The 11885-nt window shown below is 42.4% G+C and overlaps 1 protein-coding gene across 1 annotated transcript in view; it reads left to right on the top strand.

Moving 5' to 3' along the window:
* Nucleotides 1-1947: 1947 nt before the first annotated feature.
* Nucleotides 1948-11885, top strand: part of mmp15b (matrix metallopeptidase 15b) — a 29709-nt gene continuing 19771 nt past the window's right edge. The window contains exons 1-4 of the mRNA XM_046398036.1: nucleotides 1948-3039; nucleotides 10522-10670; nucleotides 11028-11150; nucleotides 11508-11815. Coding sequence (XP_046253992.1) covers nucleotides 2914-3039; nucleotides 10522-10670; nucleotides 11028-11150; nucleotides 11508-11815 — 706 coding nt within the window. The 5' untranslated portion in view covers nucleotides 1948-2913. The remainder of the gene's footprint in view (nucleotides 3040-10521; nucleotides 10671-11027; nucleotides 11151-11507; nucleotides 11816-11885) is intronic.

Raw genomic sequence — 11885 nt, 5'->3', positions numbered from 1 at the left:
TAAAGTTGCTGAAAATAATAAAACGAAGCTACTTCGAAACAATAATACATATACATATATCTAAGAGGATGGTGGTCAGTGAATGAAGGATTTTCCCTTTGTTTGGCTGGTTGATACCAACACAGTTGAGATCACTGGTATGCAGGCAGGGGCTGACTGATGTTAGCCTCTGGGGTTTGATCATACCTGTGACAAACCAACATGGACGGCTCACCTGAGTGAAAAGAGACTGTGAAGTAGAATGACTCACACGCAGCAGGTGATGATCATTATGACTAACTCTGAAAGGTCTGTGTGATAAAACACACCCTCTATTTGTAGGTACATAAATGTAGCGTGCTGAAGCTACTGCTCTTTCCTCCAACCCATGTTGAATTGCTTGAAATGTTCAAGCCTTGCTTTGTTCAGCTGACTATGATCCTCCTTCCCCTGTAATGACCTCAGGTCACAAAATTCAGTGAGTGGTTTGGACATACTGCCCCGCAATTCTGAGCAACGGGAAGTACATAATGTAAACTAACAAAAATTCTCTCCAAAATGCATCTCCTGATCATTGGCTTCAGACCACATGGACCCGTCATGTTTTGGGAGAGTATATATTAGACCTTTATCATACCATCATCGTCTCTCTCACCTTCTTTAATACTTTTCTGGGACTCTTCAGTTCATAGGAAATGCCAAAATATGGCATAAAGACAAAGATGTTGATTACTTAGTAGCTGTTACAAGTATATTTAGGACTTGAACCGGTAACCATTGACATACGCATTCTGAAAAGTCACCCCTTCCTTTTGCCTTAGATTGGCTCCATTGATAGGGACCTAAATGTCTCTCAACAGTCTCCATCACACCAAATGACTGACACTGCCTGAGGAATCAGGATCACCCTCTCTGGTCCTATTAACCCATCTGCAGTGATGACAGGTGCTTCCCCCTCACCTGGGCACTTGCTGACTACCAAAGATTGATTTCTTCCTTTTCTGAATAAACAGGTCTCCTTCTAATTTCAAAGCGAAATTAGATATTAACACGTAGTTAATGGTGTAGTCGCTTACAAACGTGGCAAAAACTTGATCAGACATAGGACTGCCGCTGCAAACATGAAGTATAACCATTGTGTGTGCTGTTGTATATTTGTTCACATGTGCACGTATGTGCGCAGGCTACGTATGCCTGAAGGAAAAGCAACATCCTCATAGTGGGTAATGAGTAGTGACTTTATAGTTTATCACACATAATGACGCTTTCAAATCTCATATCTTATCTGTAGACCTCGCCTATTTCCCCGCTGTATTCAGATTATGTTTGTGTGTGATGTCTATAACCTTGTTCTGGTGGAGCTGTAAAACGGGGGGGTGGGAAGGGTCATGTTTACTGGAGTCCGGCTTGGGCTCTTTTTGCTCCCTCCCCACTTCCATCTCCATCCGTCCGGTTGATAAAAGTATTGCAGCCTTCATCTCAAGTCAGCCAAATACAAAGAAGACAATACCGGAAAGAGTGATCTTCAAAATAAAAGTCAGAAAGCAATCAGAAGAAACTTCTTTTTTTAATAACAAAAAACCCCAAAGAACAAAAACACAACTCTTAACCATTGTTACTTTTATTAAAGACATATAGTTTGCAGTTAAATTATCCCTTTCTTTTAATATAATATTAAATAATATCACATTTATCATCTCAGCTGATGTATTGGTTCCATGAGCTCTCATATCCATTTCAAAGATTTTAACTGCTAATAGCTATTTGTTGTTGATGAGACAGTATTTCAGAAGTAAACATTGCATAGGGTTGTGATGAAACTTTCTGTACTTAGTCTAGGAAAGATCCCTACTTATATCTTCTTGTTTCATTTACGTTACAATTAGTACCGTCAGAACAAGTCAGACTAGTTACATTTTATTTTGAAAGGCACGGCAGGGACACCACGTTCACGTGTTGTCTAGATTGTTGTGGCATCTCCACGTTAGTACCGAAACACCGCGGAGAGTGGATCACTGTCCGTGCTGCTCTGGTTAGCTCGGGACATGACTCGGGACATGACTGATTGCAGTTAGCTAAGTACCGGCTATCGAGAAGATTCTTTTTTTCTGAGAAAAGGGAAAAGTGGATATAGAGGGCAAAGAAACCGTCTTTCTACAAGAACGGTCGCGATCTAAAACGGCCGGGTTCGCTTACAGTAAAGACAATAACCTTACTTGATGCTGCTACTGAAGGAGTCGGTCAAGTGCGATGAACTTTGGGCTTTTCATTGGTGTGTAGTTTTATAGTTAGCAACTTTCTCAGGGTGAAATTAACTGCACTTCAGTGGGCATTATCACGAGAGGATGTCGCCAGCCTACGGATTCCGAACATGTTAACAGTAAATGATTTACTAAAGCATTTCTGCGGCGAGCCCACGTTGCTGATAACAGGTATTGTTGGAGACGTTGTGGCTCTTTCGTAAAGTGCACTTTCAAGGTTACTAATCAGCCAGCGACTTTGATGACAATTAAATAAGACTTGCGCTCTCTTGGGCTACTCCCACTAGAGATAACAGAGCTCAGTACACAAAGAAAGGTGAGACAGTGTGTCAACGGTGTAAAAAGGAAATAAAAAAACTTACAGGAGAAAACGGCGTGGGCTTCTAACATTCATATGAGTGAGGATAACTTAACGACATTCATGAAGGGTCAGTTTGTCATTCAGCTCTCACTGTAAATCTGCAACTGAGCTTTTTTTCTAGTATGCAAGTGCACTCTTGAAGGCTATTGTAGCATTCTCGCAAGGAAACAATTCACTTCACTTTATCATTAAAGCGTAAACCGCATAAACCAGCAACAGAGCGGCTAAAAGCTCGCCGGAGACGCCGTAGTTTATTGCACCGTCGAGACTGATCCAAGACAAACGCCGAGTGATATCCCTCGCGCTCAGACCATGGCCTCCTCCTCCTCCTCGCGGAACAGCTGCTTCTGGTTGCTCTGGAGACGGACCTTCCTCGCGCTATCCGTGTGTGCGCTTGGGGCGCGTGGAGCGGAGGACGACAGCACCTTCAACGCAGAGGTAAAAACACAGCTCGTTTACTACTAACAATGATGACACCAGGAGCAAAAGAGGTGAAAGACGACTTTAGAACAATTTTAGCATTGCAATCGTTTTGCGTCCACAATAAGGAAGAGTACAATTAGTCTTTGCTCAGGTAAAAATAAATTAAGATGATCACGTAATACTGCTTTTCAAAAGTTATTCCTCTTGAAAGCAATACACTATGGCAATTATTTATGAGTAGTGTAATAGTTCTCATGAGTGGTTATTTTTGTGTGCCTGATTTTAATTAGTGGATATCATGCTTCAGAACCAATCTGCATTGACGCAGGACTAGTGCACGTCTGGTTTATGTTACACTGATAATGATTAGAATATTTACGTTGTTATTACAATATCCTTCACACAGCCTTATTTCCCATGTCTTTATTCTTAGTCTTTATTGTGATTAGCAAACTACCTTGAGTGGGAGCTATGCAAATATAAAATCTTAACACGAGTTTGTGCTAAATTGAACACTTCTATGCTACAGTCATTTGCATTACAAAGGTTTCACATATCTTCCAGTAAGTTAAGACATTTTGTTCTTCAGGTCTCCCCCATGACAAGACAACTTTCTCAAAAACACTTGGCAGTCTCTGTTTCCTTCTCTGATGAATGGCCAAATGTACACAAAAGCAAATCAGAGGATGATAAGGTGGTTAGTGGTGGAACATGTGTTGTTGACAAGACAGACAGACACACAGACACACAGTCAGACCGCCTGGCCATTAGAGATGAGCTTACATTACTCAACTCAGTGACCAGGGGGTCTGCTTGTCAGTCTCTTTGGTTACAACATATTCTAGTGAGGTATTAACATAGCTGTGGTGTGTGTGTGTGTGTTTGTGACAGAGAGAGAGAGAGGTGAGTGCAAATGAGTCGTATCCTTCCACACATTACACTTTGTGTGGAAGGATACGAAATTCCTAACCACTTGTTGCTACATCTGTGTGTGTGTGTGTATATTTGTGTGTGGTCACTCATGTTGTTTCTTTAACATTTGTGATGCTGGATGCAAGTGGAAATCTCTGACTGTTCTCTTGAAAACCTGTAATTTTCAAGTGTGTTAGTATTTTACTAGTGAGAACGCTGCTGTTTGCATTACAAGCTCAATTATGAAACAGTGTGAGAGTATGAGAACTGCCTTTACTTTGGAGTCAAGTGTTTTCATCCGATTTTCATATCATTTGTCTGGTATATGCTAAAGGTCCATACGGTCAGGGTGCTTGTCTTGCAAATCTTGAGCAGCTGTGACCAAAACCTGTGATATGAAGAGTCGTTCTTCCACCAATAACGAGTAACAGGAAGTCTTCTGTCTGTTAGATTCAAGTGTTACTTGGGGACTTGATGAAATCATGCCGTTCATTTGTTATATACATAATCGCCCATGATCTTTATGGTAGGCGAGAACCCGCTTTCATGAAGTCCCCAAATGGCCTTGCTAGGTTTTTGTGGCCAATAAATGCTGTGTGTGTGTGTGTTGTGTATGAGAAGAGCATTTGTTGTCAGAAACAACAGCCATAACAGGGATTCTAAAAAGTTATTGGCGTGAACAGAAAATAGGCTGCAATTTCAGTGGTGAGGACGAGTTAAAGCACTGCTGCTTTACGGTCCGTTTTCTAGAATAAAGGACAGGTAAGGACGGCTCGATATAATCAACATACACATGAGTCACAGCATGTAAAACTGATACCTTGCTCATTGGCCTGTGTCTGTAAAACAAACCCAGAGGGTGGTGGGTTATGAGGAAACTACGTTAAACACCTCTAGTGCTTATTCACATGCCGAAGTACATTTTCACAAGTTCAACCTGATCCTCACTCCTCAGATGTAGTTCAATCAATCTGTTCCGCAGTTGGTCTGAGACCTCAACTCCTACTCTGTCTGGACTAAAAGGATGAAGTGGGAGGGTAGAAGAATGAAGGAAAAGAGAGGAATTAGGAGTGTGAGAGAAAAATCGGAGGAGGTTTGATTGAAAAAGGGAGACGTCAGAGCAACGTTGTGGGAGAAATCTGTTGTGGAGTTATTCATGAAAGATGGAGGCAAAGATGCAGAGGGAAAATCGACGGGGACGGTAGCGGTCAGTCTCAGCTGTGCGGCATGTGATTGTTGAATGTGACAGCTGTTTTCTAAATGGGACACACACACACACACACGCGCGCACAGGCATGCTGGGCCTGGGACTGTAAGGCATCTTAGGAAATACAATGGGCCCTCTTGTCTGAAGAGAGAGCTGTGAGAGAAAGAGGATGAGAGAGCGCAGGAGGAAACATGAACGTGATAAGACAGGCTGTATACAGAGAATGAAGAAAGGTTTGCAACAACAACTTGTAGCTAAGGCGGAGCAATGCGAGGAGAGGGGTAATTAGTGACTTATTGCAGCAAATAACTACACCACTTCCTCAGTCCGTATCCTCCTTGTATCCGTTTAATCTGCAGCATGCCGTCTTTTCGCGTTCTCCCCAGCTGCCCTGTGATTGGCTGTCATCACAAAGAGTCACCTCGCTACAGTAATGGCTGTTTTGGGTACTTCCTGCGTTCTGCGAAATTGTGTGTGATTTGTTGTCGTTGCGTGCATCTGGTCTTGCAAGAGGCGCGTCTTTTTGCCATTCTAACTTCACGTGAACAGCTTCAAATTGAACATTTTAAACTCTCTCCCTCCTGTCTTTCTGTGTCTCTTTCTTTCTCACTATTCCATTTACTTATCCATCCTCTTGGCAGGACTTTGGGGAGTAAGAGATGGCAGCAGACCAAGCCTCGGAATAAAAGCTCTGTTAGTATCTTGGCTGACATTGTGGTGGACACACACATACACACACACACACACGCGCGCACATTCTTCTGGCAGGTTTTACAACTTCTTGTATATTGCTGGGTCTGGTTTTGGCAGGTAAGCTCAAGGACTCTTTGAAAGACCATTTAATAGACGAGGCTTTGCGTACATGCGCGCGCACACACACACACACACACAAACGCACAAAAGCACTCCCTTTTCCCTTCTGTTGACTAAGACTTGTTTTGTATTCAGCTCAGCTGATGAGGGAAGGTGAGTGGCCAGACTGAAATACTTCCCTGTTTTAGACGATGGGAGTGAGGGGTGGCAGGGGTCCATGTGCCGCCATACATCTTCCCAGCAGTGCTGCGGCTCTGCCCTTGTACCTCACTGTGGCTCATTATAAATTCTTGTTAGAAAGGGACAGAAAGAGTGCATAGAGACAAAATCAGATGCCTGGATATACACAAAGACACAAACATCAACAGACTTGAAGGCATTTCCTTTTTCCCTCAAGTACGAACTCTGCAGCAGTGACAACCATGTGGAGATGCGGATCAGAGGGGAGCAGGGAGGAAATGGCTGGAAAAAGGAGAGATGAATGTTGGAGATTACACAGCACAATGGATGTTTTTTTGTTTTTTCCCAAATCACTTTTATTGGACTACTGAGAGGAATTGCAGTTGTGCTCCACCGTTTCGCCCCCTCTGTTGTGATTGGATGACTGATAGGGGGTACATTACAACAAGTGCCTGTTTTTATCTTCAGGCAGCATAAAATACGAACACTGTTAGCTGACATGACACAACAGTCAATACTGTTCGTTACTGATAAGCTCTTTTGTGGATATGCCTGTTTGACCTTAAGAAAATTTGTTTATTTTGTTCAGCCCATCTTGTGAAATCTAATTAACTGGAACTGAAAACCTTTAAAATGTTTTTGTTGGACTGTTGAATGCACCTGTTGTGATGAAGCCTTGTTTGACATTTGTTACTTCCAGATTCCTATACCTGAACGGAATATTTGCTATTTCCGTGCAGTCAAAAATCTGTGAAGTTGGATGTAAGGGTCCTGTTTTTGATAAATAAATTACACGGTGTGGAATCAATCCATGGACTCACATGCTCATTTCCAGTACTGTACTGGAATAACCCAACTCATTATTTGACACAGTTAGTCGTTGGTCCAACCAGACACGTGACACACTAGGCCTGTCAAGCTTCTTTGCATGCCAAAGCGATGTGCATTGGCCTGTAAGAAGAGCCATACTCTGCATTACAGGACATTTTCACACCTGTAGTTTGTTTGCTCTGGACCAAATCAATTGATGAGTTTGTAGACCTTGTGTAGGAAGATGTCCTTCGTTCATGTCTGTCATTAATGAACAGAACAGAACAAGAGAGCTAATGCTAATGCTCCCTCCACGACCAAACTGATCCCGAGTTCATATGGGATCAGATTGAGACCACCTCCTCTCAAGGGTCTCGGTGCAGTTGTTCCGGTCCTCAACCAAATGTGACAAATCACGGCTAGGGGGAAAACAATCCACAAGAGGTTTGGATGTGTTCATCACAGGTGTAGCAAGAGTAATCAAGGGGGAGGAGGGGCTTAGTGATCATCTGTGATCCACTGATGTGGATGTTTTTGGTGCCCTCTTAGTTACTATTTAACAGTGAAAATGTGTATGCTGAAGTTATTTGAGATGTGGAGAGTCTTCTGTGAACCCTGTCACCTGTTTGCCTTACCTCAACTGTGTGTGTGTGTGTGTGTGTGTGCGTGTGTGTGTGTGAGAGAGAGACTGTATTTAGATAGTGTTTCAGGAAGTTCATGTTTGTGTTTGAGAGTGTGTGTGCATGCAATTGTGTGTCAGTGTGTTTGAAGCTTTCTTATCTCAAGGCAGAGGTGGGTCAGGGTCATGTCCAGTTCAGCCCTCTCTACATCCCTTCCTGCTCCCACACACTCACAGGGCCGATTCAGTGAGTGTATCCACTGCCAACAACATAAAGATGACACACAGAGAGGGAGTAATGGTTTTCACAGCTCCACACCAACAAAAGAAAATATAAAATGTGTAAAGAAGTGGCAGTTAACGTCTTTAACATATTCTTTATTCATCCTTGTGAAGGAATTATATTACGTTACTACATCACAATAAGAACGTGTATCAGAATTAAATTAAATATACCGTATATACAGATACAAAAAAGAAAAGGAGGTTTGACTCTGGTTGCCTGGTGAACAGTTGAAGGTTTTGTTCTGATGTAATTGGGAAGGTGCTCAGGGAAGGAGAAAGGGTGTGGATTTTGTACACCCTTGTTGCACAGTCGACATACTGCTTGAGGATTGTCAGGATAGTGAAGAGTGAGATAAGATAACACTTTATTGTCATCGTAGTTATACAGCAAAACTGGTTTGGTAGCAGTTAAAGACCAGCAGCAGTTAAAAGAAACACACACAACTGATACCATTCATTATTATGAAGGTGCTGGGATAGTTTATGTGAAGAGCCAAAATAGCTTTATAGATGATGTTAAATTCACATAGCAGATAGCATGGCCTCAGTCCTCCCACCATTAGTTCAGAAGTGGTGATGGCATTAAGTAGATCATAAATAAACAACAGGCAGCAGGTGAAACCCACTGGAATGAATGAAAAGGGCAAAAACAACAGACCGCAGGTGTGTTTTGAGATGCAACGATGAAAAGATGAAACAGCTTTTGAAGGTTTTAGCTCCTCAGGCCAAGTTCTCCAAAGCCTGAGGGTGTGGAAATGTTGTGCACTGAATTCATTCAGGTTTATATATCTATATCTAGATACACATAAAGATATAAAGATATAGATAGATGTATATGGGATGATGGGATAATGGGATCAGAGACTGAGCTGAAGGCCAATAAACTGATCGCATCTTTCACAAACAACCACTTAAGTTCTACAGATAGTCCACTTTTACTTTTAACATTTAATATGCCAGGCGTACAACTGTAGAGGTTCATGCATTTGGTGTGTGTGTGTGTGTGTGTGTGTGTGTGTGTGTGTGTGTGTGTTCACAGCTAATCCCACATACTACTGGACCCATCAGCCTGGACATTTTTATGCACATTTATGAATGTTTGCTCAAGGATCTCTTGTGGTTGTGGTGATTCACAGTTTTTGAAAAAAAAAAAGTCATTTGTTGACTGCTCTATTTTATAACACCTTTGACTCCATGATCGACAGCTGCTTCAGTTCACCCCCCCCCCCCCCCCCCCCCCCCCCAAGACACACTTTGTAGATCATGTCTGGCTCTGATGTCATTTGAATCTGAGTGCACTCCTATCCCATCCACCCAACCCCCACCCCAGCAAATGATTTTCTCTGGTTTAGAGACCTGAACATTTCATATTTCACTCCGCCTCTACAAGTACCCATAGGCTGTATTTCCTTATAAATTAGTTTCCAGCAGTTTCTTTACTGAGGGGGAAGGTACACTGAGGCTACCAGCTGGGGTACTATTTTTAATGTCAGTAGGTATGCGTTGATAGTATCAGTTCCTCTTGTCAGTGGTGATTTCAAAGCGGAACACAGGTCTTTTTTTTATTACTTTTTATTATTATTATGTGGACAGTGCAGGAAAGGGGGAGAACATTTTAATTAGTTTTCATTGGACTGTAGGGACTTTTTTGTGTAGGACACACATACAGCAAATAAACCCTTTTTTGAGGGGGTGGTTAGCACCTCCTCTAACGAATCTGATGGGCAATACATGTGACCAGACCTTATGATGTGAAGTACTTCATATTTATGTGCACTGTGTGTGTGTGTGTGTGTGTGTGTGTGTGTGTGCTTGTGTGAGAGAACAATGAGTGAAAGAGTTGAGATTGTTTTTGTGGCTTTAAAGGAGTTGGTAAGTAAATGCAGCTTATCACATAGTACTTTATGGGTCTAAACTTGTGACCTGCACACACAGACGCCCACGCAGCGACTTGTGTGAGCACACGTGCACAATCAGACGCACACCCTTTTTGCATTCCCTGCACCACCATGGGGAACCGTATCTAGTATCTCCGACTACGCAATATGCAACCGCCTGAGTATGAGAGCGTGTGTGCGTGTGATATTAGGTTTCTGCATAACAGGTGGTACAGACTTAGCGTCATCTGTGATTGGGTCAAGTATCACGTTTTCTCCCTCAAGTCTGTCATTAACCCCACCCCCAGCCATCCCAGCTCCATTCTCCTAGGATACAGTCCAAAACAGAACTCCTCACAGTCTTCTCTCATATCCTCCATGCCTTCTTGATTTTACAAACAAAGTATTAAATACAATCCAGTGCAAGGTAGAATATACCAAAAAACGTGCTCGGTTGTGATATAATTTTTACTTGTTCTACATGTTCAAGATAGAATAACAAATATGAGTCATTTTTGCACAAAGCCTGGGTACCAATGCATTTGTCATGTCATGGTGTTACAGAAGCTGAAGTGACAGCTCATTATGCATACCATAACTTAAATGGTGTTTCCAGAATTTCTACTTTCTTTTCCTTGTCACAATTCACCTCTTGATTATGTAAAAGTTTCTTGTTTTTGATTTGATGATGTCTGCGTCAGGTAAGATGGTGAGGATTAAATGCTTAATGCAATACATGACACTTACTTACTTTTAACAGTTTCCTTTATGTTTTTCTTCCTGTGTGTCTCCAGTCATGGCTGAGGATGTACGGTTACCTACCCCAGGCCAGCAAACAGATGTCAACCATGCGATCAGCTCAGATCCTGTCCAGCGCCGTCAGCGACATGCAGCGGTTCTACGGCCTGGAGGTCACAGGACAGATGGACGCTCAAACCGTCAGGTCAGCAGGGTGTTTTGGATGATTTTGTCAGTTTAGACTTACACACACTAACCCTAACCCTAACCTGCTCCTGGACGAGAGGCTTCCGCTCATGACAGCGCAGGATGTAAACATCAGTGCTGTGTAGCTTAGTTAGTTAGCAGCTTCTCCTCAGTTACTTGAGAGTTGCTCAGTAGCTCAGGAGCTTGCAGGTACACTTTACATTAAACAACAGAAAAGTACAAAGACATCAAGAAGAAAAGGTAGGGGTTTTTAACATCACTCTCCCCTTCATCTCTCCTCCTGGGTGCTCTTTCCTTTCAACACACACACATATGTCTCTCGCTTGCTGCTGCTGACTTCTTTCAACTCCTTCAGTGCCATGAAGAGACCCCGCTGTGGTGTGCCTGACAAGTTTGGAGGCCAGATCAAAACCAATGTGCGGCGGAAACGCTATGCACTCACTGGACACAAATGGAACAAGAACCACCTCACTTACAGGTAACAGAAAGCACCTTCTGTTTATAAAGAAAATCTAACCTGCACAGTACATGCACAGTATTTTACTTTTGCTAGCATCTCACACAAATGAATTAAAACGATTTTCTTGCTCAACACATTTTTTTCTAAAACTGATTTGGACACACTACATTCATTTCTCTGTTACCAAGTGAAGTATTTTTTTTCATCCAACAATCTTTTTTCTCTGTAGGTTTAACTCAGCTTGTATGATCTTCATTTCTTTTGTTGCTTAAGAATCAACAAAGGGATTGAGACATGGCAGGATATCTTTAAGTCATATGAGACACAAATCTTTGTAAGATTTTTATTTCTCTTTCCCTCTGTGGCTTCCCGTAGTATCCAGAACTACACTCCCAAGATTGGAGAGTATAACTCATACGAAGCCATTCGGCGGGCTTTTAAGGTCTGGGAGGCGGTGACCCCATTGACCTTTGATGAAATCCCCTACCAGGAGATCAAATATGGACGCCGTAAGGAACCTGACATCATGATCTTCTTTGCTTCGGGTTTTCATGGAGACAGCTCTCCGTTTGATGGGGAGGGAGGCTTCCTAGCACATGCCTACTTCCCTGGACCTGGAATGGGTGGAGACACACACTTTGACTCTGATGAACCATGGACCATAGGAAACCAGAATGTACAAGGTAAATGTTTACTGTTGGTATAATTTCTAATGCCTATTGTGTTATGGATTTTTGGAACAGTGCTAATATT

The sequence above is a fragment of the Scatophagus argus genome, chromosome 1 (assembly GCF_020382885.2).
Source record: "Scatophagus argus isolate fScaArg1 chromosome 1, fScaArg1.pri, whole genome shotgun sequence".
In the NCBI taxonomy this organism is placed as follows: Eukaryota; Metazoa; Chordata; class Actinopteri; family Scatophagidae; genus Scatophagus; species Scatophagus argus.
This window is presented reverse-complemented; position numbering and strand designations above follow the sequence as displayed.